This window comes from Amia ocellicauda, chromosome 6, assembly GCF_036373705.1.
Source record: "Amia ocellicauda isolate fAmiCal2 chromosome 6, fAmiCal2.hap1, whole genome shotgun sequence".
Taxonomy (NCBI): domain Eukaryota; kingdom Metazoa; phylum Chordata; class Actinopteri; order Amiiformes; family Amiidae; genus Amia; species Amia ocellicauda.
The window spans coordinates 18691133-18716118 of record NC_089855.1 but is presented as its reverse complement, the minus strand read 5'-3'; the positions used below and the strand labels follow the sequence as shown (position 1 = coordinate 18716118).

Here is a 24986-nt window from a genome sequence, read left to right as displayed (position 1 = left end):
AGCTCATTTAATCCATGTGGAAGATCCTCATTTTGTGCTAATTATATTATTTCTGTACTTATGTTCAGTCTATCAAATCTAGTTTCAAGCTTTGTGACTAATTGTTTTCTATTAATGCAAATAAACATGTTTCTAAATCTTTGGTGCTTGGTTCCAAATGTGGATTTATTTATTTTTCTCTGTATGAAGCTTACCACGTGTTCCCTCATAGAATATATAAGATGAACAAAATGAACTATTTAATTAGTAAACTTTACATGCAAATTGCAGGGCTCAACAGCACCACCTTGTGACCAGCTCAGCCATATGCCATCTGCATGTTGCCAGTGTATAGGGTAGCCTAAAGCTGCCTAGTAACATTTTAAAGAATATGGGGAGGATATGAGGATGTCTTAGTTGACACAAGCATGGTGTTAGTTTTGGAAACACAACAGCATTGTTTTGCACCAATTGCAATCCACCATGCATGCATATTCCGGTCCGTTTCATTGCCTATGTGTAGTAGCCCAACTCTTGTAACTCTTACTTTTAAGTCACTTTGTTAGTTCCCGAAAGCCATACCAATTCTTATTTATAGCTTTTTCAGAAAATAAACAGTTATTTTAATTGATACTTTCTAAAGCTCTTTCTGATTATCTAAAGTTAGCAAATAAACATTTTCAACATCATGGCTTCCTCGTAAAAATACCAGCCTTTAAAGATCTGACTGTTGACTTTACAACCAAGGACATATAATTGTCAATAATATTACCAGAGGATCTCAGAGGAAAAATATGTGCTTCATCTCCCAGTACTTTTTGCTGGGAATCCTCATTGTCATGTGAATGCATTGGACTGCCAGTTGCTTTTCCCATCTGGTGGCACTTTCACTGCTTGGTCTGTTGTTCAGATTGTAAATTAGCTATAGGCAATGTTTGAGAAGTTTAGATCACTGAACCAATGTAGATGCGCAAACGCAGAACACGTGTGGTAGAAAACACGAACATAAAAGGGAAGTTTATTACTCTGACATGAGCAAAATTAGTGATTGCTAGCATAAGGTATTTTATAAGACAGACAGGGTCACTCTCAGGTCTTGCAGTGGAGGTGTGCTTTCAATAATCTCAGTGGTGGCGCAATGCCGCCACCTTCACCGAGGGAAAAAATATCAAAAAAATAAAACAAAATAAGTTTACAGAAGACAAGTTTTAAAACTCATTTCCTCCTTGATATTGTTGGAGTAACTTGATGTATGCTTTCGTTTATTTCCAGTCAGGTTTCTTCCTTGATTATTAACAATAAATGTTTGCACAATGACTATAGTGACTATAGTATGTATCACAGATTAAAATGATTAAAATGAAAGAATAATGATAGTAATAATAATAAAATATTATAATTATTAAATGTAATAATGATATACATATATGTACAGTTAAAATATATTGAACACATTGAATAAATCTACACAAATGGGAAAAGAACCACAACAGCAGCAACACTTGTGCCGACTTTGTGAGGGCCTTTCCCTTGAAGACAGACCCACATCGGTGGAGCTGCTGTGGTCAGAGCGGAAGAGGCCGTTCTGGTGCCATAATGGCTGTGGTCTGGCTGTGTTCGTGTGCTGTAGTTGCTGGGTATTTAGTCTCAATCACAGTTAATTTAGCTGTTCTGGAAAGAGTTTTATTCATCCCTGATTTGGTTACAGGCCGTTGTTGTGTTTGTCTTTGCCACACAGGGTTTCAGTATTTGTACTCAACAACACTTGTGAAGTGCTTTTAAAGGGCTTCAACTGTAGTTCATCATTTCACTGTACTTAAAGATAACCAGTCATAGTGAAGTTGGCTGGTGATTTAGCTAGTGATTTAGCTAGATAGTTAGATGGAGTCATATTAAGTAGTAAGTGATTGTGCTGTTGTATAAACATGGTGGCTAGTTTGCCTCTAGAAGTCATTGCTGGTCTTCACGTGAAGTACTGTTCCTGATCTGTACGATTTGTTTTTAGTCTGTAGAGGTGGACATTGATGCACTTTTAACTCATGCTTAAGCAGTTTTCTTATTATGTCCATCAGGCAGTGAAGTGATCACTAAGAAATATATTATTGTTGCAATTATCTGTATTCATCTTATAAACAGACAAACAATTGCTTACACAACGACATTTCTAGTTTCAGGCACTTGGGTACTAAAGAGATGTGGAAATTGTCTGCAGGGCCTGTCTGTGCATGATGTCAGGTCATCCCAGTTGTGTAACAGTAGTACTATGAATCAGAATATTTTCATGCTGACTTACATGCATGTTTTCTTTGTTAAGAGTCAGTTAACCTCTGTATGCTAAGTCATAAGTGAAGTCAAGTCAGCCGGGGTATAAAGCAGCACTGGTATTAATTCATCTTCAGCTTTTCCAAGTCCGAACAGGAAATGGGAAGTCACAGCTGTCAATCAGCACCATGAAAATGAGCTCCGAACAGCAGGAAGAGTGGATTTGTTATTTCTCCATAGCAACGAAAGAAGCTGACTGCATCTTCAGGGTCACCATAGTATAGAGGCAGAGAGCCAGAAGTGCTTCAGATGAATGGGGAGTCTATGGCTTGGCCACGTCAGGGGGAGAGATCTGAATCTATAAATGGAGAGCCTGGTGGGGGGGCGTGCAGCTTGCACCATGAACCTGCTGTAATTGGATCGGCATCCTGCTGTGGTGTGCTTTGCTCCTTATTGTTTATTGTTCATGAGTTGTTTGATAAAGTCGGGGGGGCAATACGGCTCACCTGCCTGATCAATGCCACGTGTTGTTCCCAGAAACCACAACCATTACAGCAGAAACGGTCTCACTATGTGCACAGTAAGAGGTGTTAAAGGAGGGGGCTCTTGATCAAAGAAAGCCTACCATTAAAACTCGAATGCATAGCGTTTTGCACACTTGCAATTATAACCCCATTATAACCATACTTTCTATACGTTTACAAGGGAATTTAAGTTGAAAAGACACAATAAACCCATATCACAGAAGGTGCAGATTGTATATGAAGGTGATAATACCATGGAAACCAACTATCACTGCAGATTGGATGGATTATTAAAAAAAAAAAAAAAAGGAACGTGTCTTCACATATTTACACGTATAAATCCAAAATAATGTAGTGCACGTAATGAATTTGTCTTAAATATTTAATAATAATAATCTTCAGTTTATATAGTATCACATTCCCCTTTCACTATCTGAATCAACAAAATATTTGGTACCTAAAACAAATGGTACAACATTGTTATGCGCAGTATGAACTTCCTTGCTTTGAAGGGACCTTGCTTGGAAATGTGCTGCATTTTAAAGTCTAATTTCCCATGGTGTGCTCTGCACCTTTATATGTAGGATGCTATACAATATAAGTCATAGGCCATTGCACAATGTTAGACTTGGGAAATGTTTCATTACTGAATTAAAGGCTGAGTGTTATTGGAAATGTGTGCATCATATGAATCAGTTGCATTTCCTCGGCATGGTTTTATTGATGAGGATTTTACAAAGGTCACCTCCATTGACGTCATGTGCTTATTTTCTCGAGGTGGAGCAATCAATTTTTAATATAAATCCATCTCTTGCAGGCATAATTGCTAATGCTGTTCTTTATATGATCAGAAATGGCAATTTAAAAAATCACTTTCCAAAGACTGGATAATTACATGAACCATTATTGGAAGTTTTATTTTAAGAGAAATGATATACGCAGAGATTCAGTTTGTGAATTTCCTGAGTCAAATATGTCAAAGAGCTGCAACCAAGCAAGGAAACAAAGCATGTGGTGTTTCATACCCATTCAGAGGAGATTGGAGGCAAATTAGTCCATTGTACATGAGTCCAGATGCAGAGCGGCCTGAAGACAAATAGATATAGAAAATAATGAATACATCTTTTAATGGTTATTTATGGACATCAGTTTGACTTGCAGACAGTATTTATATTAATTTTGGACTATTAGTGATGAGCATTTTATCAATATTGTTATTAACAAGCCTCAGTTTCAAAACTGTGTTTTGTCTGAGTTTATCCACCGGGAAAGCTGTGGCCGTCATTTGAAAGTGTTACCAATTTCAGTTCTATTTTTAGAATAGAAAAACAAACAAACCCCAGATGTTCATTTTCGTATTGTTCTTAATCTACAGAGCTGCTTCAGAATGCTTTACAAAACACACCTCCAGTATGGAAAAATTCAAGGTGCGATTAAACTATTATCTTAAATAAAATGACTGCACTATTATGTTTTAAAAGATGAATCATCAATATCATACATAAAAAAAGAAAACTTGCAGTGAGCATTTGCTTTGTCAATACCACTCTGAGCCCAATATCATCTATACCTTTCATTAGCAGCCATTTCTACAATTTAGTTAAAAATAATAACCAGTAAATATCAACTACAGGTTTATACTAATGTTCCTCTACTTCCTCTCCATCTGTATATCAGGTTTTAAGTGATTAAAAAGCATTTCCCTATTATCAATTTCTTATTAAATATTGTTTTGTTTTATAGCCCTTTACTGTGGGGTATTAATTTAGATGTCTGTTAAACTCTTAAACACACCTTTTTACAGAATTATATGAATTTAACTTATTTTTCCTATGAAATTCTTATGAAATGCTAACTAAGGGTTTTAAGTTACACAGTGAGTCAGCTTGCTGGAAGGGCATTTTCATGTGTTGAGACCTTGAAAAATGAGGAACCAATTGTATTTAGTATTACCATTTGCTTGGCTTTTTTTCATTGACATGCAAGATGAGTCAAAAATCACTGTGATTTTATCTCTTTGTCAGTATCAGGTATGTGATTTTAGACACAGACATCCAGATTGGAAGATCCACTAGAGGTGATAAGATGATGCAAGACTTGGGGATGTTTTTCACACATAATATTACAATGTAGCTGCCTCTAGGGGTATCATACAGGCCCTTGTCTGAGGAGGTCACACGGTGGGTCCAGGACCTTGGACAGCTCTGAGACTAGTCTGTCCAGTTTGCAACCTAGGATATCTCCTAATGAATCCAGTTTTGCTACCAGAAGATTCAGCAGCAACACATAGGACGTAAGAAAATCACCACATGTAACCAAGTCACACTCTGCTAGGTTCATTCACAGTACACATACCTCCTTTTACTGCCTTCTGTTTATTCCAGCAAATGGTGGCATTCCTCTCCCATCCAGCTGTTATGAGACAAGAACTGTTTATTTTGTTGGTGGTCTGGGAGACAACAAAGCTAGTTTTCTAAAAAGCCTCTATTTCCCATCATGGTTTATCCCTAACGATTTCAAAACATTTCACTTAAGATTCAATGATGTCGAAAAGGGTTGAGTACTTTCACACATGGTGTTTAGAGGCTGTGATGTGGAAAATGTTTACAGATAATCAGTATTATATGAAAGATTTATTGGAACAAGGTTTACACACAAAAAAAGGAGTGGGTCCAAAAAATCACATGAAAGTATATGAAAAACTGAACTTCCTCCGATACCCATTTGCCCGAGAGCCAGAGGGCCTAATCGTTTCCTGCTGAAGCCACACTCTCACTTTCCTTGCTCCTTGAGCACTCAATCACACTGTTGAATAGCACTTAAGCTGTGGCCAGATTGTGTCCAGCACGGCATCTGACCAAACAATTCTAATTCATGTACAACCCATTTGTAAATGATGCATCTTGTGTGGGAGCAGATGTGCTGAATCCTGTTGATATCAGCGGAGAATGGCCATTTCTGCCTTAGATACAATCGCTTCCCTTCAGTGAATGAAAAAAGAATCATAGGAGAGCATTAGGTGCTCATATAACATATGCATGTCTAAAGACTGCAGGAGGTCAGAGTTTTAATCAAACAGGGAGCATCCGCTCACGATTTCCTGGAACAAAGTGCTTTTGTCACAGGTCAGCATGAAGCCAAGGTGGAAAAACTGATTCCGCAAGCTTAATAAGAACCAAAAACACCTGCCGTTTACTCACTCAATCTTTATTTGACTTCATATGCAACATCTTTACATCATTGCAGTGGATATAAAACATAATAAAATGGACCATTGCTAAATGAAAAGAAAGGTACACAAGGAGAATGTAGGAGAAGTTTGTTCTGTTCCCCTTTTATTTATAAATAGAAACATCTATTTTTCCAAACAGTAATGTGCACATAAACCTCAGCACTCTAAGTAAAATGAAGACAGCTGTTACATAAATACACTTCTCCCTCAAAACTGGCCAAAGATTTAGTTCACAAAGTAAGTGCCAGAAGAAAAGAACCAGCCCTGTTAGAACTTTTTTCTGTCTTTCTTTCTTTAAATGAACATAGCTTTTGGCAAGCTGTAACAGACAAGCAATGTATTGCAGTGTAACATTTATATACACTTAAAGACTGAACTAAACCTAACCTCCAACCAAACCAATTCAAAACCTTGTTATGGAAAATATAACATACATGAACACTTAGACATAGACTTTTGCATTATTTTCAGCCCTACATACGTACAATCTATTATAATTTTACTTTTGGCATATTTTGCAGTGTAAAGCAAAGTTTATTTTCCAATCTTGGATTTTGCCATACTGAGCAACAATTTATCAGAATTTGTAGAAGAAACATGAAATGCCAAAACACATTTTATGAATGCTCAAATCAAAACCGGACAAAAAACTATTTTGTTTCATATTTTATTAACAGGAAATAAATCAGCATTTCAGATTTCACAAAATTACACACCTATTTTTTTCTTTCCAATAATCACATCTGCACAAAATAATTCAAATAATAATAAATGCAATTAATTAATTAACATACTTAATTTCATTTGCAATACATTTAGAATAAAAAAATGGTTTTACATCTTTCTGTGCTTGACCAGGGACACACTGTCCTGAGGTTATGGCACAGATGGCACACATTTCAGTCCAAGAGACAATTTGTAAGGGGACACCGAAAAATGCAGCTCTAGTTATGACAAATCAGCAGGTGAAGATACAGTAGAAAATAACTGGCTTCATCTGGCTAACAATAAAAGCAGTCAGCTGACAATTTTGACAGAAGTTCACAGATGTCTAGAACAGGTTTCTAGCCAGACCCCAAAGTCCTGCCCAAGTTTCAAGTATTACAAAAAACTAAAAAAACTTCTTACAATGCCACATTCCGTTTATTTATTTAAAAAACTAGAATACAAAAAAAAAAAAATTGCTTTGTTGTATTCAAATAGGTGAGAAATTATATCCAGGTAACTTCACTGCAATTAAACTGAAAATAGTTAAAACTATTTACTCAGCTTTAATGAAAAAAATCTAGTTAGAAACAGAAGTTGAGTAGTTAAGTGTAGTATAGAAAGGACATGAACAATTCTAAAAATGGTGTATGTTCTGATTACATATTCAATGCCTTTCCCCCATTCTAGAATACAGAACCTGAGAGAAGAATGGAAGGACCCCCTCACACACTCACTTATTTATTTTTTTTTTATTTAGTTTTTTAAATGCATAGAACAGCTAACTTCAGAGAACTCAGTAAAGAAAACCAAGGATTTGGAGGGCTGAGATGTTTCCCAGATGTTTCTAAAAATGAGTGCCATAATCAAATCCTCTTAATGAAAATGTAAAGAGATCGCCAATAACAATAATTTGTTTCCAAATACACTTTACTTTATGGCTCTCCATCTATAAATACAATGTCAAAGACATTGAATGACGAGATTGTTCTGCAATACAGGAATGTGAACTCACTGCAATGTCATGACAGGCTGGCTGTACCGAGAGGCTCTGCCTATGGCACCATGCATTTTCTTAATCCGTATTGCAATATGAAATTGAGTTGCAATTCAATATCCAATTTCTATATTTTTTTCAAGCTAACTAACACTAGCATTTGAGCTTCATTATCTTTTCTGTGCTGTAGAAAAGCATGCTGTACTGTGCTGTACTGCAACTGTGTGGTGAATTCAAGAAAATAAAATATAACATGTACCCGATACTTCATAAAAAGGAGTATGGCTTAGTTATCAATGTTCATCCTTTGACCAACGCCTATGGATATCAATAAGGCTTTTGAGGCAGGAAAATAAACCATCAAATCACATCATACCCATCACACTTCCAATCCAAGCATATGGATTGCTAAAACAGATTTGGCACATTTGATGTCCTTGACTTGTATCAAATGTAAAGAGAAACTCCACACTGTAATCCAGTTTGCCAGGTACTTTAATTACATATATAGAAAGACTTCCACAAGAAGTACGAATATAAATACGGAAGCATCGAGTTGAAAATATTACATTTCTGGATAGAAACATGCGATTGTGGGTTAATGGTGAGGGTGCAGAGCTGGGAAGCGATGCTTTAGTGTATTTTCACAATTTTGCCAACATCTTCCTTGTTTGTCCAAACTAAACAATCTGCAATATGGAATGGAGAGAAAAAAAAAATCTGAATGGCTGAATAAAATTCCACCAATATACTTTTTCTTACATTCATTAAAAGGATGATGTCAACCAACCATGATAAAACACTGATGCCACAATGGGCTATGTAAAGGGTTTTCTACAATCAGAATTGGCACTCTAAGCTCTGCATAATGATGAATACTACATATGCACCAAACTAGCAGAATATATTATGGCCACTTTTACACGCATCAAATACTGTATCAATAAATGGACTTAAAAATACAAAACAGTAACCAGCTGTCATTAACACACTAAAAAATGTCAGCAAACAATCCAAGTAACCATCTTAAATACATAACATACTGTCATAGGGAAGATGTCCCTATTCAGAGAACACAAATTACAAATTAAATAGTGCTGCTGTTGTTCATATAACAGACTTCCAGAGTACATCTTTAAGTCACAAATTCTCATACTATAGAGTGGTAGTGTTTTTGCAGGCTGCAAATTCAACCAAACACACCTGATAATGTCTATTGCTCAGCTTTAAAAATGCATTTTGATTATTCCGTTTTATGTAGGTCAACCATTATGCTCACAATATTTAATGATCTCAAGACTGCAAGTGCTTTCGCCACCATTTTTATTACTAGTACAGTGTATATGCGTTCTTTTGAAAGTCTTATAAAAGACCCTTTATAGACTTAAAATGTAATTTCTGAACCAACGAGAGAGAGTCATTACAAATCTCTCCTTTTAGGGTCAGGATCAATTCATACATTGGTCAATAGATTTATTTTTCTTTAAATCTCAATTACATTTACACATGTGACATGTAAAATACATCAGTATTATGAATATAGTAATCTGCACAAGCTGCGTACATGCAAGCCGAATTTAAATTCAGGAATTCATGCAGATTGAATATTCAGAGTACTGCCCTTGTGGAGCATGTGCAAGACCAGACAAAATCGCAGAGTGTAGTGGACATGCAAAGGAAAAATAAGGGTGAGTTCTGTATAAGACGGCAAGAATAACAATATACCAAAATAGGCCCATAATCCATCCTGATTAGAGTCATTAATGTTCAGAACTTTGCCGATAACAGTTTCATGTATTCCTAAAATGAATCACCGCCCCTACCCCCGACCCCGAAAAGGAATATTAGCCTGTTTGCAACCACACTGAATATCAGACATCTGCCACACACTGCTCTTACAGCTGTTCAAAGAAAGTCCAGATGGACAGCCACGAATCCATACTGATATACACAGCCAGATAAACGTATGCCATGTACAGAAAACTTGTTGCTCATTTGCATAATAATTAGTAAAATGAACACAAACATTTGATATACAGCTGTCATTGAACTAATTCTCCAGAGAAAACAGTACAGCAGTTTGGACTACCTCTACTGGGAAGGCAATAAAACAAGTAAATCTAAAATGAAAAAATAACCGAATGCTTCTACAGCAAATGTGTATTAAGGCTGCATTTTTTGATTATCCTTAGTTTTCAATGGTAAGCATATCCAAATGTTTTACCCCTTTATAACACATGCGAAGGTGGAAGAGATACCCAGGAAGAAAGACTATAACCACTAACTGTGGGACATAAGGCTTTTGTAATTTATCCTGTTTTGCTGTTCCCACATAATACACACATACCATTTCTTAAAAAAGAAAAGAAAAAAGAAACCTCACTTCTGGAAGTGTGGATATTTATCGGTCTCACCTTTCACATTAAACTGTATTTTTACTTCTAGGCTCCCATATACATCCTATTCTTCACATGGCTGATAATACAATGAGAACAAGCCTAAATACACTGGATGTTATTACCTTCGTATCGCCTTCAAAGATAAGGAACAAACCTTCATATGTAAACCAGGTAGAAAGCTGACAGATGCATGCAGTTAGTGAAATAAGAGTGACTGATTGCTGTCCAATATGTCTCTTTTTCAAGAGAGATGTGCTATAAAAGCAGAAAGGATCCCTCGGAAAAGATGGAGCCTTCAATAGTTACAGTGTCAAACTGTTAGAGAGCAAATATACTACCTGTTTTGCATAGAGAAAGGCTTTGCAAGTGCATGGTGTCGAAAATACTGATTCAATCTGAAAGTTAAGACCTATCAGTGGTTCTTCCCTGAACTAACACGCATTGTGGATGCTGAAATTATGGCTCAAGGTGTGAATACACACCTTTGGGATTGCTTAGCAACTTCAAATTACTTTGTAAATCAATTACAAAGGAATATAGGACCATTGCAAAGTTCTCTAATCCGAGAATGCGGATCATGGGCCTTCAGTCACAGGAGAGAGGTTTTCCACTGAATGCAGAAGCCTTCCATGTTCTTCAGAGACCAGAGGAATAGGAGGGATGGTAAGGCCCATTCACCTGAAATGGAAGCAAAGGCAATAGTTACACACCGGGTGTATAGGAACTGGGCCCTTTCCAGTGTCTTAGAAATATTCCTAAATATTTCATGATAGAATAAATAGATATGGTAAGACGCATGGTGTTTGCTTTAATCAGGTTTATTTCTGTGCATGGGCAATCGATAGAACAAGGGAACCTAAAAGATTGCATGAGTATGTACATGCATGTCTGAAGACATACAGAATAATCTGATACTACATATGGGTCGGAAGAACACAATCATGCAGCCAAATACTAGATAAACGTTCTCACAATCAATTGAGCTACAACTTTTGATTTCCAAGTTCATTTCGTTTCCCTGCACAGGCCTTGTCTGCTCCTCCTCTGATAAGAATATGAAAATTATATTGTTTTAACATCAAGGAAGAGCCTGAAATGACTTTGCAAAATCATAAATCATGGATAAAAAGGGACATTACACCTAAAATCAGGCCCTGGGCAACACCGCTCCTTTTGGCGTTTGCATTCTAGTCAAAACAAGCCCTGCATAGCTTAACCTAACAATTGGAAGAGAGCTTGCATCTAGTCCCAAAAAGGAAACCACTCGGAAGCCAAATTAATTACAACAGCCCACTGCCAACTGTTACTCCAATTAGCCTGAGCACTTTTGGCTCACAATGTTCAGAGAACTCAGTGCTGCTGGATGGGATGTGCCAGTCAGGCAGAAACACGGCCCAACAGCAAAGTAATTTGGGCAACTAAGTGGAAGCACGACAAACACACACAGTCTATTTCAAACTAAGGAAACAAGAAACTCAGTGTTACCCCAAGCATTATATTTGGGGGGGCACCCACCCCTCAAAGCTCATGAGCTGCCCCCCAACCCAGGAAAACAAAAGAAAATATGCATGAAAGGGCACGTTCTGCCTCCTGCTCTCATTCGCTACGGTTAACCCCACGGCCACCCATCAACAATTCTGTACCAGACCGTCCCACCAATGCATAATTTCTGGGGGAAACACTGAATATGGATCATCTCCGCTGGCTGATTGCGGAGTGGACTGTGATAACATTTCATATTAGAGAGGTTTTACAGATGGCACAAGGGAATACAAAAGCAGACAAACAAGTTTGAGAGCTCTATTCTGCAAAAGGAAGTGGACATTGTCCTTTACCACAGTTTTTCAGAGTGTTCACTGGGTACTTTTGTACTTATTTTGTTTAAGACAAAATCCTGATATGCAAACAAGTTAATAAACAATGGAAAGGGCAGTTACATATTTTTTCCCCCACTTCAATTGTGCATGTTAATCTCTTTCATGCTATATGGTTTTATAACATCAAACCGGCAACAATACAATCTTTATTCTAATAAAAACTCTGAATTTACTGAAGTAATTTATACCTTCCTGCTATTACCTGAAATCAGTACCTTGCAAAGCAAATCACACTGTGAGGGCAGGATACTGCTCTAGTGTAACTACAGCTGGGGTTTAGAGAGCTAGGGTGCTGGCTGGAGTGGAAACGTTTGATGATCCAAAAGATAAACATACACACAAATGTTTATTTTAACAGAGAGGGGGCAGCAATAAGTCAGGAAAAAGATTGGCAAAATAAGTGAAGCTAATCACCAAAGAAAATATGGTTGGCACATTTCCTTTAGTTTTCAAACAGCATAAATTAACGGGGGAAAAAAAACAAGAAACCAGGATCTATAATCATCTTTGGGACTACATTCATACTTGGGATATGGATTACTCAGACACAGCAAGATCAAAAAGGAGTAAACTGATCGGCATTATCAGGGAGCAAGCCCTCCATATACAATTTATTTAAATAAAAATATAAAAGGACTGTGCGTAATATGAAGCTACTAACTGAGGAGCTAGAATACAATTCATAAAGCAGCATTGCAAAGGATATTTAAAATGTTAACTTCATATTTGTATCTCATTATGTAAAAACTTGGCTAATTAATACAGGCTTGTTTAAATACAGGCAGAACTTATTTTCCAGATTAGAATGCAGTGTTTCACTTTACAGTGTTTAAACAGCCCTTGATTAAATTATTTTCCAACTCCTGTGTATTCGATATGTATGAAAAAAAATGTGGAGAATCCGAATTGCATACATTAAAGTGGAAGCAGCATAAATCATAAATGCCATTTACTTAATTTACAGACCTTACAATACTTTTCCAATTACATGTCTCCAGTTAAATTCTTGTATGCTTGGCACTTTCATGCAACTATTTCAGGCAACTGATAAGGCAACCACTTGCATGCAACATTAAAATTGCACAAAAAGCAGATTCCCCCCCCTTTCCAATTACCACTTCACAGTAGTTATTGCACATTCAAGTTCAGAACCATCAGAATGATGTCTCAACAAAAATAAGTGTCCAGTTTGCAAGGCTTTTGGACACCGGTCATGTTTACCAAAAGCCATGCATCTAAATCAGGGGCATCTGGTACGACCTGCGTTTCGGAACTACAGCATTCTGAAAGCATGCATCACGCCAGCTTTGGGCAGACTCGGTATTAACAAAAGACTAAGTCCCGATGATGGTGTCATCATGTTGTTGAAGCACAATACAGAGGAAAGAGAAATAGACTCCAGATTTTAAGGACGGACCATGCCTGTACACAAAACTTTTCTTTTCAAACGTTGCCAAGTAATACGTGTAAGTGGTTACAGGTTCATTCCAAGGTACTCTTCCAACTCCAATTTTTGAAATCAATTTTAAAATTTCCTCTGATGCATGCTATGCTCAACACATTTGACAAACATGCTTTGAAAATCTTTAAAAAATTAGTATTAATGCTAACATTTCCTCATTATTTTGGCCTCATGAGCTCTCTCATGCCACCTCCAGTCTTCCTAAAAACAAACCAAAACATTTTAAACCATTTCCAGAGCTAATTTCATAACCTCTCATAACCTTTCTGAAATAACATTTGAAACCCAACACACACGGAATAACACAGATTTTGAAAAGCAGTATTATAAATCCACCCAAAGGATAAAATACAAATAAATTCAACATAATTGCTCAATTATATTTTACAGTAAATGTTGTTCTTACAAAAATATTTGCGGCAAATTACACCAATCTTATTTGTCTGCGTATTAACTTCAAGCAATTGCTCAGTAATTAATCAATCCAAGTGGAATTCACATTGCGACCCATTATCCATATCACAGGTCACTGCCAAGTAGCCGATTCAGGGTCACCTTCTATTATTAGAGGTCACTTCCAATTACATAATCCATCTTAAAATTCTCAATCTTTTTAGGAGGTGATCAATGCAAATTGATATATTACAGGATTACATCAAATGTCAGAATGCTTTTCATTTCGAAGTATCCTCTACATCATCATCATACAATAAATACTGACTGATGATGATATAATCCACAATTTGTACTGCCAGCATTTGAATTAAAGTCAAACAAACATCTGTGCATTATCTGTGTAAGATAAGATTTATAGGCCCAAAGATATGGGCCTGTCAGTAATGAGTCAGACCAGTTGGATACAAGTAGCCTCACTTCATTCTGTACACAACAAGTAAAACTATTCTTAAAGGATCTGAACATTCTGAAAAACAACAACTTAATGCTGTTTAACATCTCTAAAGACAGATAAACTTCCTGGGAAGGGTTACAAACTTGTTATGCAATCATAACATAACTCTTCCCTGACATCATCTATACTCAAGCCTCTCTACACAGCAGGTTTCAGAAAAGACTGACACTAAAACAGACTGGTGCGGCAGGTTATATTACAGCATAGAAAGCATCAGTCAGGGCTTCAGCAAGGGTAAGTAAGGATAGTGCAGCATAATATGGATAGAAAAGCAAGAAAACACTCTAATGACTGTTTGGCTAGGCAAAGACTTCAAATCTTAGGAAAGTGTTTGGTTCAATTGCTTACGACACATGGCAAGTCCCAGTTACTTACAAAGTAAATTACATATGTGAAATATGAATGTAATTACTGCTGTGTTCATAGTGCGGTGCAATGTTTTGGATCTCTTGATTCGATTGAAATGTCATCTCAAGCACCCAAAGTGGAAAGATCAGACAGTCGCATACTGTGACATTTCAGTGACAGGACGGATCTGAGTGAGACCTCACATGACTTTTTTGGTCAGGTTTCTGGTTCATCGCAAGTTAAAATGAAAGGCGTTGCTGGTAGTGAGGAGGAAACTTTGAAGGCCTGGTATGGTAATCACTGATAGAAAAGCGAACTTCAAAAGGCTGCTTACCCGGGCATCATACTCAAGCACGAAAGGGGGAATATCGATTTGCTCAGGCACCACACAGGTGAACAGCTGCTGCAGGGTGTCCACGTGGTGAACTTTGTCCTTCAGCCCAGAGACGTTGAAAGTAGTAAAAAACCAGGTTGAAACCTAACAAAACAGAGGGGGGAAGCAATAATTAAAGTGTGGGACATGTTTTATAAAATGTGGTAGATGACAAATAGCAACATGTATGACTCCAATAATAAGTGCAGTGGTTAATAAAGGAATGTCCTGTCATTGATTATTTGTTAACCACTTTCTACACCAATAGTAGACCTTAGTAAAATGAGCTTTTCTGCATCTTGATACAGAAGTCACCCAATTATGTTACGATTGTTTCTTACTTTAAGAGTTGCAATGGTTTCCTGTGCTCAATTATTTATTAAAAGCCACAGTACAGTGATCATTCTAGTTTCTCAGCACCTAGGGATGCACCGATAAGAAAATTATTGGCCGATACCGATAGCCGATGTTCGTATAACATAATTGGCCGATACCGGTGTTTTGACATTTCTGTAACTTTCTACCCTGTCATAAATTAAATAAAAATGTTGCTTCTGATGAGGCTTCTAATTTCAGCTAATTTTAATTATACAAGTTATTTTTCCATATATTTGAATAAGAAAAGACTTGTACCCCATTCAGACAGGATAAAAGGCCACCAATTTGACATATGGTGTAGTTTTTAGAAATGAAAGGTATGCAAAGGGAAACCCATCTACAAAGCCGTTACATTTCTTTCCTGCAACGGAGGTATTCTGTTTGACCTCGGATTTGTATGAATGGGGTACAAGCGTTGATGGCATTTTGTAATTAATACTGTGGTAATAGTTTCAATAAGAACACATTATCTGTGATTTCTTTACAGATTTGTGTATTTAATAACATACAATATAGGCTAACGCAGTAGGTTAATTAAATATGCACATAAGTGCACAGGCTTCATGCATTATGCATACGTTATCTGAAATGAGCGGGGAAGGAACATTTATATATGTTCCATTTCAGACAGACGAGTTCAAAACGTAGTTTATTACAGTAAGTTGCAAAAAGAACAAACATTTACTTTTAAACATTCGTTTATTAACGTCTGTATTTTAAAGATTAAAAAACGTCAATGGAAGAACTGTGTTTCAATTTAAAAACAGACCGAAAACACTACGAGCGATGTGGAAAGGACTTTTGTGTCTTTCATTCTTTATGCTTTACGTGATTGGAGACAGCGTAATAAATACACTTTTCTGTGAAGAGATATTAAGAGCAGCTAAATGTGTATAGACAACATTATATTCAGACAGGCATTACATTACAGTAAGAAAACGTTTCCATGTGCAACAATAAAATAACTTTGCAATTTATTATTATTGATTTTTATTGTAATCATCAACACAATATGTGCTAGTAGACATTTTAAATGGCACAACTTGACTCCCTCTCTTACTACAGATTTGTAACTGCAAACAAAGAAGCTCTATGACATTGTGGATGCCATGTAAGCAGTAAGATATTAACTGTAAGCAGGAAAACGTTTAATTGTTTCTGTACGTGGATTTCACTCCATGCTGCTAATAAAACTAAATTTCTTCGTGATCCCACAGGGCATTTGAGATTATATCTTCCAACATAATGCATCTGATCTCTTCCCCGTCTGTCTCAAGTGAAGCTCATATCTCGCTTCTTAAAGAGAAGTATTTCCTCAGTGGCATGACGGACGCTTACGGATATGTCTGGCAGCAGATAGTTAATCGGCCACAAAAACTGGAAACACCCATATAAGTGTCCGGGGCCGGATGCGTCCGCCAGTGGAAACGGGGCATACAGTGAGGGAAAAAAGTATTTGATCCCATGCTGATTTTGTACGTTTGCCCACTGACAAAGAAATGATCAGTCTATAATTTTAATGGTAGGTGTATTTTAACAGTGAGAGACGAAAAACGCATTTCAAAAAAGTTATAAATTGATTTGCATGTTAAGGAGGGAAATAAGTATTTGATCCCCTATCAATCAGCAAGATTTCTGGCTCCCAGGTGTCTTTTATACAGGTAACGAGCTGAGATTAGGACCTCTCTCTTAAAGGGAGTGCTCCTAATCTCAGCTCGTTACCTGTATAAAAGACACCTGTCCACAGAAGCAATCAATCAATCACATTCCAAACTCTCCACCATGGCCAAGACCAAAGAGCTGTCCAAGGATGTCAGGGACAAGACTGTAGACCTACACAAGGCTGAAATGGGCTACAAGACCATCGCCAAGCAGCTTGGTGAGAAGGTGACAACAGTTGGTGCGATTATTCGCAAATGGAAGAAACACAAAATAACTGTCAATCTCCCTCGGTCTGGGGCTCCATGCAAGATCTCACCTCGTGGAGTTTCAATGATCATGAGAACGGTGAGGAATCAGCCCAGAACTACACGGGAGGATCTTGTTAATGATCTCAAGGCAGCTGGGACCATAGTCACCAAGAAAACAATTGGTAACACTACGCCGTGAAGGACTGAAATCCTGCAGTGCCCGCAAGGTCCCCCTGCTCAAGAAAGCACATGTACAGGCCCGTCTGAAGTTTGCCAATGAACATCTGAATGATTCAGAGGAGAACTGGGTGAAAGTGTTGTGGTCAGATGAGACCAAAATCGAGCTCTTTGGCATCAACTCAACTCGCCATGTTTGGAGGAGGAGGAATGACCCCAAGAACACCATCTCCACCGTCAAACATGGAGGTGGAAACATTATGCTTTGGGGGTGTTTTTCTGCTAAGGGGATGGGACAACTGCACCGCATCAAAGGGACGATGGACGGGGCCATGTACCGTCAAATCTTGGGTGAGAACCTCCTTCCCTCAGCCAGGGCATTGAAAATGGGTCGTGGATGGGGATTCCAGCATGACAATGACCCAAAACACACAGCCAAGGCAACAAAGGAGTGGCTCAAGAAGAAGCACATTAAGGTCCTGGAGTGGCCTAGCCAGTCTCCAGACCTTAATCCCATAGAAAATCTGTGGAGGGAGCTGAAGGTTCGAGTTGCCAAACGTCAGCCTCAAAACCTTAATGACTTGGAGAGGATCTGCAAAGAGGAGTGGGACAAAATCCCTCCTGAGATGTGTGCAAACCTGGTGGCCAACTACAAGAAACGTCTGACCTCTGTGATTGCCAACAAGGGTTTTGCCACCAAGTACTAACTCGAAGGGGTCAAATACTTATTTCCCTTATTAACATGCAAATTAATTTATAACTTTTTTTAAATGCGTTTTTCTGGATTTTGTTGTTGTTATTCTGTCTCTCACTGTTAAAATACACCTACCATTAAAATTATAGACTGATCATTTTTTTGTCAGTGGGCAAACGTACAAAATCAGCAGGGGATCAAATACTTTTTTCCCCCACTGTATGTGTGAAAGCTCTTGCCTTATATATAACAAAGCAGCCTGGCACTATATTATCTGTCATTGACGCGTAACTGGAGAAAAAAATGTTAGCCTATTATAAAAATTAGGTAAGCATGATGCCTTTTCAGACACTACAAATCGGTCACAAGTAAATCGGCCATTTTAAAGTAGTCAGCAGACACCAACTACATTTTTTGCCTATAATCTGCCGATACAGATTGCTGGCCGATTAATCGGTGCATCCCTATCAGCAACTCCTTCAGAGTTTAATCACTTGCACATTTTCAACAGTACATATTTACAATTTACAACAGTTAATACTGTTAAATTTGTAAGCAGGGCATAGTAAGAACACAGAAAAACAGGAATTAAACTATGACATTGCATAATTGGTAAATGTGTAAAATCTATTTGTGGTCAGCCCCCATGAAAGTGTAATAAGTATGGAGGACTATCCATGCCAAAATTTAAAATAAATACAGAGAAAAAGAAATAAATACATGGACACTTATCTATTTCCAATTTGCAGCTTTGCTATTTACATTTTTCAGTGCGTACATTTCGAAGGGTCTTCTCCGTTTTTCTTTTTCAATGTGACAAAACCCCCTCTGTCAATCACAGCTAGTGGGCAGTATCCAGTACGCTTCTTGGCTAATCAGGTACACTGTGTTGTGGGGTTCCTGAGGGGTTTAATTGTTTCTGAAGACGATTTTATAATTAAATAACTGAAGTGTATCTATTAGAATAAACAAAAATACATGTTTTGGCTCTTCTGTCTTTCAAACTCAATCAAAACCCACTACACAGAGTATTGGATTAGCCAATAAGCGTACTGGATACTATCCACTAGCTGTGATTGACAGAGGGGGTAAAAGTGCACTAAGAAATGTAAAAGCGTACTGACAAATATAAATAGCAAAGCGACAAACAGGAAATAAGTACATGAATAAATAAATGTTGAAATAAATACACAAATACATAGATAAATGTCCCATTTATTTATTTTAAAATGTATTTATTCATGTATTTGTTGCTTTATTTATTTCAACATGTATTTATTTATTTATTGATTGATCTATTATTTTCTCTGTGTATTGAATTTTAATTTTGGCATGGATAGTCCTCTATAAATAAGTTACCCAACACTGTTTACCTTGGAACGGAATGTAGGGTGTACAAAGTAGAACGCTCTCAAGTTCTTTTTATACCTATAACAAAAGGGAAAACAATGACATGTAGACAAAGATACATTATAGGCATAGCTTACCAGCCTTTTTACCTTTTGGTTTCACAAGGAAATCAACCTCTCAAAACCACATCAAAATGCTTCTACACCTTGTTCATGTGTTACTTGAAAACAGAATGGAAATCTACCACTGAGCAAACATACAAGAGCCAGACAAACATCAGTATCAATTTATAGAACTGATGACTGAAAACTTTTAAAGGTAGCAGTGCAAAACCCCTTTTCTAATATGCATAGACCAGTGTTTACAATTGAACATAGTTTGTACGTGCTCTCTTCCTTCCAGCTGCCTCTATGCACGTTTCTCAGAGTGCAAGGCTCAAACAGAACAGCCCAGTCTTCATCCTGCAGCATAAACACCCCCAATGTCCAGCTGATCTGGCACTTCTATAAATACACCAAAAAAACAGCACATCAACATGTTTTGATTTGGTAGGAGACTGGGGGAGGGTGAGTTACCATTAAGTGGAGTCTGATACAAAACCAGATCTAACCGGAGGTTTGCAATGCTTCCAACAGCAACATCTTGTTTGTAAACATTTGTTAATGTTTGTAAACAAGTCACCACATTTGTGTGTGTGTGTTATATAACTGGGAGGACTTTAAGCAAATATGGTAATCTATTCTAGGGCTGTGGAGCTATGAGGCAACTGGGGAGAGTGGAGACCCATCTCCGACTAGCGATCTCCTCCCTCTGCATATGTGTAAGATGCCTTGGATAAAGACATCAGACCCATTAATAAAAATACTGATAATATGACTAATATACTTTCAGAAGATTAACTGATACAAGTTTTCTTCTGAACATTGTTTTGGTCTATAAAACAAGCTAATCTAATCCACTTAAATCGGAATTCTATTGCTAAAAAATAAAAAAAAACTCTCAACAAGGGACTAGAACCGCAACAACATATGGGATTTTTTTTTTTCTCCTCGTACATCTCTTGAGAAAGGAAAGGAAATACGAGTACTCAAGTGCAGTGAATTACTACTATAATCCATGGCAATCTGTATCATTAAGAAAATAACCAGTGGGCTCTCTTAAAGGACCACAGTCACATCCCACTCGTCTGTGAGGTTAATTAGTTCGAAAGCCTCGAAAGCACTCATTTAGGTCACCCTCCATTCAGTTTCTGCTTACTTGGCATCCACAATGTCATAGAGCTTCTTCAGGAATTCCGAGTCCAGATGATTGTGTTCGCCCGTCAGTGTGTGGAAATACACCATCACGTACTCCTTCACTACAATGTGGTCCATCACATGGATAAAGTACAACAGAGCCTGCAAGGTAACCACACAGGGTAGAGAACTTTAAATGAATGCATCTGATGAAAGTGGCTTTATAGACTGGAAGTTTAAAAGTTAGTAATAACAGTACACAGAAAGAAGATTGTTACAAAATATGCTTATTGTTCCTAATGCAATTGTGAGACGGGTCCACATTGGAAACAGCTTGTTTACGGTGTACCTCTTCACCACAGCACATTCCACATAAGTAGTTAATTTGGTGAAAGTTTCCATGCCTCCATATTTCAGGGTTAAATTACAATGTTGTATATTGCCTTCAACTAGACTGACTCATCACAAAAATTCCTCACAGACTGGGTTGCAGAAAGAAAGGCACGTGGGTAGCTTTTTAATTGGAAACTCCAGCGAGTCAGAGACATTCCTCTGAAACACTGGAGACCCTCTGCAGGTCCATCTCAGGCCCCCCGTTATCACTGAGACTAAAACAATGTGGTCAGAAACATTACCTTTTCCATATCAATTAGTGTTACAGGAATATTTCTTCCAACGATGACCATAACTGTTCTTCCACAGATATCCACCCCTAAAGATAAAAATTATATTTAATTAAAGGATTCATTGTATGTATGCGTGAATCTCTCTCTCCCCCACTCTTTTTCATATCTGTAAACAACTGAAACAGTGCAGACTGGCCATTCCACAATTGTCATATTTCCCCTTTAAGTCAGTGCAATTGTAGACTACATGACTCCATTTCCAAATATTTACAATGGAGTGTGCGCCACCTACTGGTTAATGGTTATAGCCAAATAGATTTTTTTATTTTATTATAATTACACTTTCATTAAATACTAGACCAAAAATATTAAAATACCTAATTTAATTTAAAGTCAGCTGTAGGGTAAGAGGCACCCCGCTTACAAATAAGTAATAGGTTTGAGACAATGGGTCTTGTTAAATTAGTACTTCATGGTGGTGCAAAATATGATGTAGAGGTAGGGTTGTAGATCTTGAATAATCTATTGGGGGTTCAAAAATCATCACATAGCTCTATTAAAAGGGACATCTTCAAGTAAAACTCATGGAAGGAGTCAGCTGCATTTCTCTGTGTGCACATAACAGCTGACAACATGGGCCTTCCTGCACAACTCAAATTATTACGCAAGTGAAACTCGAAATTGAAATAAAGGATTACAAAATGAACTTAAGCAATCACCAAGCTAGAACTAACACTTCCGCTGTTCATTTCACAGAAGTCTAGCCACAGTCAAGACTGACTATTCAATAAAAACATCTATCAATCAATACAGTGCAGAGGAGTTCAGCTGCTGTAAGGTCAGATTGCCGTTTAGTGTGACCCTTTTTAATCACACAAAAAACATGCAAGGTTTCTAAAGAGCATCAAGCTGGTTTATATTGTTTATTTTAGATTGTACAGTTATTCAATTTAAAAATAGGAACCTTATGACAAAGTCATGCCAGTGATGCTCACCCGTTTGATACAATGCCTTTAAGGCAGCAATGTCTGACAGGTCTTCTGCTCTCGCTCTACATAACCATCTGGTATAGCTGTACAAAGAACAAAAAGATGCATTAAAATGACAGAACCGGCATCCGATGTTTGGGAACGTCTCACAGTATCGGTTACCTGAATATAAACTAATGTGGTAAAAAGGTTTCTTTTGTGTGCAAATGTGAAAAGTACAATTCTTGAGGTGTCATAATACATTTAAACTGTACTGTATGGATATTAGGAAAGTTGCCAACACACTTTACATAAAAAAAGAAAACTTCCTTAGGCCATATTTTAAGAAGCATTAGTAAGTGGGTCATTGTGAAGCCTTTCCATATTTTTCAAAATGTAGAAATATCCGGAAGTCTGAATTTAAGAAAACATAAAAACATCTTCTTTGTCTTAAGAGTATTAAGCATTTTATTTATAGCCATTAACTACAATTATACAACTGCCCAATGAATGCAGGTTTTGTAAGAATTCCAGAGAATCTCTGTGGAATGCTTCCTTTAATCACACGGCCAACAACTACCTTATCTAGATAAAACGGTTCTTTACAATTAGTCTGAAATTCAAAACATTTAATTAAAATATGGTTTAAAATCTTAAATGTTTATATAAACCACTCAATAGAAGATGATACATTTACTTGTAAGGATCCCCAAATTTAATACATTTGATAGTTTCTTCCCCCAAAACAAAACTGCCTTCTGGGGGACAATTTTACACTATATATAAATGTAAACATGCTATGCAGGCTATCGACACTTGCTCTTCTTGAGAATAGCAAATAAAGACCTCATGACCTCTTGCAGAGGTATTACCATTCTACACAATCTACTGAAATAAAAATGTTTTTAGGAAAACATAATGTGCAGAGTTTTGGAGAATGGTATAACTTGCTTTTTTCCCCACTAATGTGTGATCAATGCTGAATGCATATTTGGTACACTACATTTCAATAAAATCTGGAAAAATCGGTCTGTTCTAAAACTTTTGACTGGTAGTGTACATTGTGCACAAAAGTTGAGCAGAAACCCCACAATAGAAAACATTAACGTTATTGAAGTAAAAGCATATTAGAAAAAATATACACAAATGCAAACCTTTTGTTGCATCTGTGCCAGGGGTCAAGTCCTATGATGCCTTCAGTACTTTGAGGAATACACAAATATTGATAGCCTCAGATACAAAAGACACATGCTTGCAATTATAAATATATATATATATATTAAAACAAAATTACACACACACGTTATGGGGAGATAAATAATCTAATCCTATTCATCATGACAAGTATGTTAAGATAAATACTGTTATATTGACAGGTTCACAGAATGCCAACAGCACACAGTATGTGGCCTTCAGCAGGTGCATCATAGCTCAAAGAGGTGTGAATTGCCATACTTGCGCTGGTGCTGTTTCTGCAGAGCAGCCTCTGACATCTGGCCTTGCAAAATGAGCTTCCTCTGCTTGTCAACATCTCCCTCCATTCGTGCGAAGGCATGAGAGCCCACAAAAGACAGGTCCTTGTCCAGAGTCTCCTCCTCTGAATCCTCTGACAATTCAAAGTCAAAAATAGATTAGTCGTTTCAGTCCAGTTGGACTGTTGCAATGAAGTTGGACTGCCTTATGCCAAATGCTTGGCAAAAAACTATTATTCTGGGGTGAAGTAAAGAGCACAGTCATCCATGTTGTTCTACAAAGGCAAAACAATATCATACTTGAAGCACTGATGTAATGTTCAGAAAGATTGCACATTAGAGTCTTTGGCATGACTATGCAACATGTTCAGAAAGACAATCATTGTATGTGCACTGGTGACAAGCTAATTTTGAAGACCGTAAATAAACCTCTCTCAGCTGTGATGTTTTACTAGAAAAACCTTCGGACATAATGGTCACGGTCTAAAGTTCATTTTTAAAGGGTACATACATCCATTCTGGGAAAACAAAATACAGGTCCTTCTCCAGTCTAATCCCTCCAATCCAATATCTTCCTCGCGTAAAGACCCTTTGTACAGCATATATGTATATGTATATGCATATATGTCTTTAAAGACAGTCATACATTATACAAATTACAAACGCAGGGTATGAATCCACAAATTGAAATATTCAGTCTTAAAATTTTTGCCTGAAATGATGCTACACAATTTGTAATAAAGTCTGACCCGAGACATTTCCTCATTCACCAAAGCCAAAGCAGAACTCACCTTCAGGGACGCCTGGCTTCTCCGCAATGCGTATCTGCCTCTCTGGTACCACGGGCTCTCCTTCAGAGTTTCCGATGTCGGGTGGGAGCAGAGGGAGGCTTCTGTGCTCTTCTTCCACTGACCGCGGAAAATACAGTGGCAGCAGCTTCTGGTAGACTGGCTGAGAAGGAACATGGATAAATACATACAGAGATTATAGATCTCATCTTGCCAGATGCAAAATGAAGGTCAAGATATCATGCACACAAAAATACACATCTTTATACACAAACACACATACCTTAAATATTACATACACACACATATAGTATGTATAA

The 24986-nt window shown here is 37.3% G+C and overlaps 1 protein-coding gene across 6 annotated transcripts in view; it reads right to left on the bottom strand.

Annotated features, from left to right (window-relative positions):
* Positions 1–3151: 3151 nt before the first annotated feature.
* gdap2 (ganglioside induced differentiation associated protein 2) overlaps positions 3152–24986 on the bottom strand; it is a 29799-nt gene continuing 7964 nt past the window's right edge. Inside the window, exons 7-17 of one of the 6 annotated variants that reach the window (XR_010816984.1) lie at positions 24670–24829; positions 23862–24012; positions 23561–23608; positions 22434–22510; positions 21448–21524; positions 20835–20974; positions 19601–19655; positions 15030–15173; positions 10581–10776; positions 5121–5177; positions 3155–3851 (exon numbers count right to left, since the gene is read on the bottom strand). Coding sequence is in view for 5 of the 6 variants with exons in the window: in XM_066706513.1 (XP_066562610.1) it covers positions 5127–5177; positions 15030–15173; positions 19601–19655; positions 20835–20974; positions 21448–21524; positions 22434–22510; positions 23561–23608; positions 23862–24012; positions 24670–24829 (903 nt within the window). In the remaining variant the exon portion in view is untranslated. Of the gene's footprint in view, positions 3852–5120; positions 5178–6650; positions 10777–15029; positions 15174–19600; positions 19656–20834; positions 20975–21447; positions 21525–22433; positions 22511–23560; positions 23609–23861; positions 24013–24669; positions 24830–24986 lie in introns of those variants that run through there. The other 5 variants (XM_066706513.1, XM_066706518.1, XM_066706516.1 and 2 more) reach the window with 5 other exon arrangements.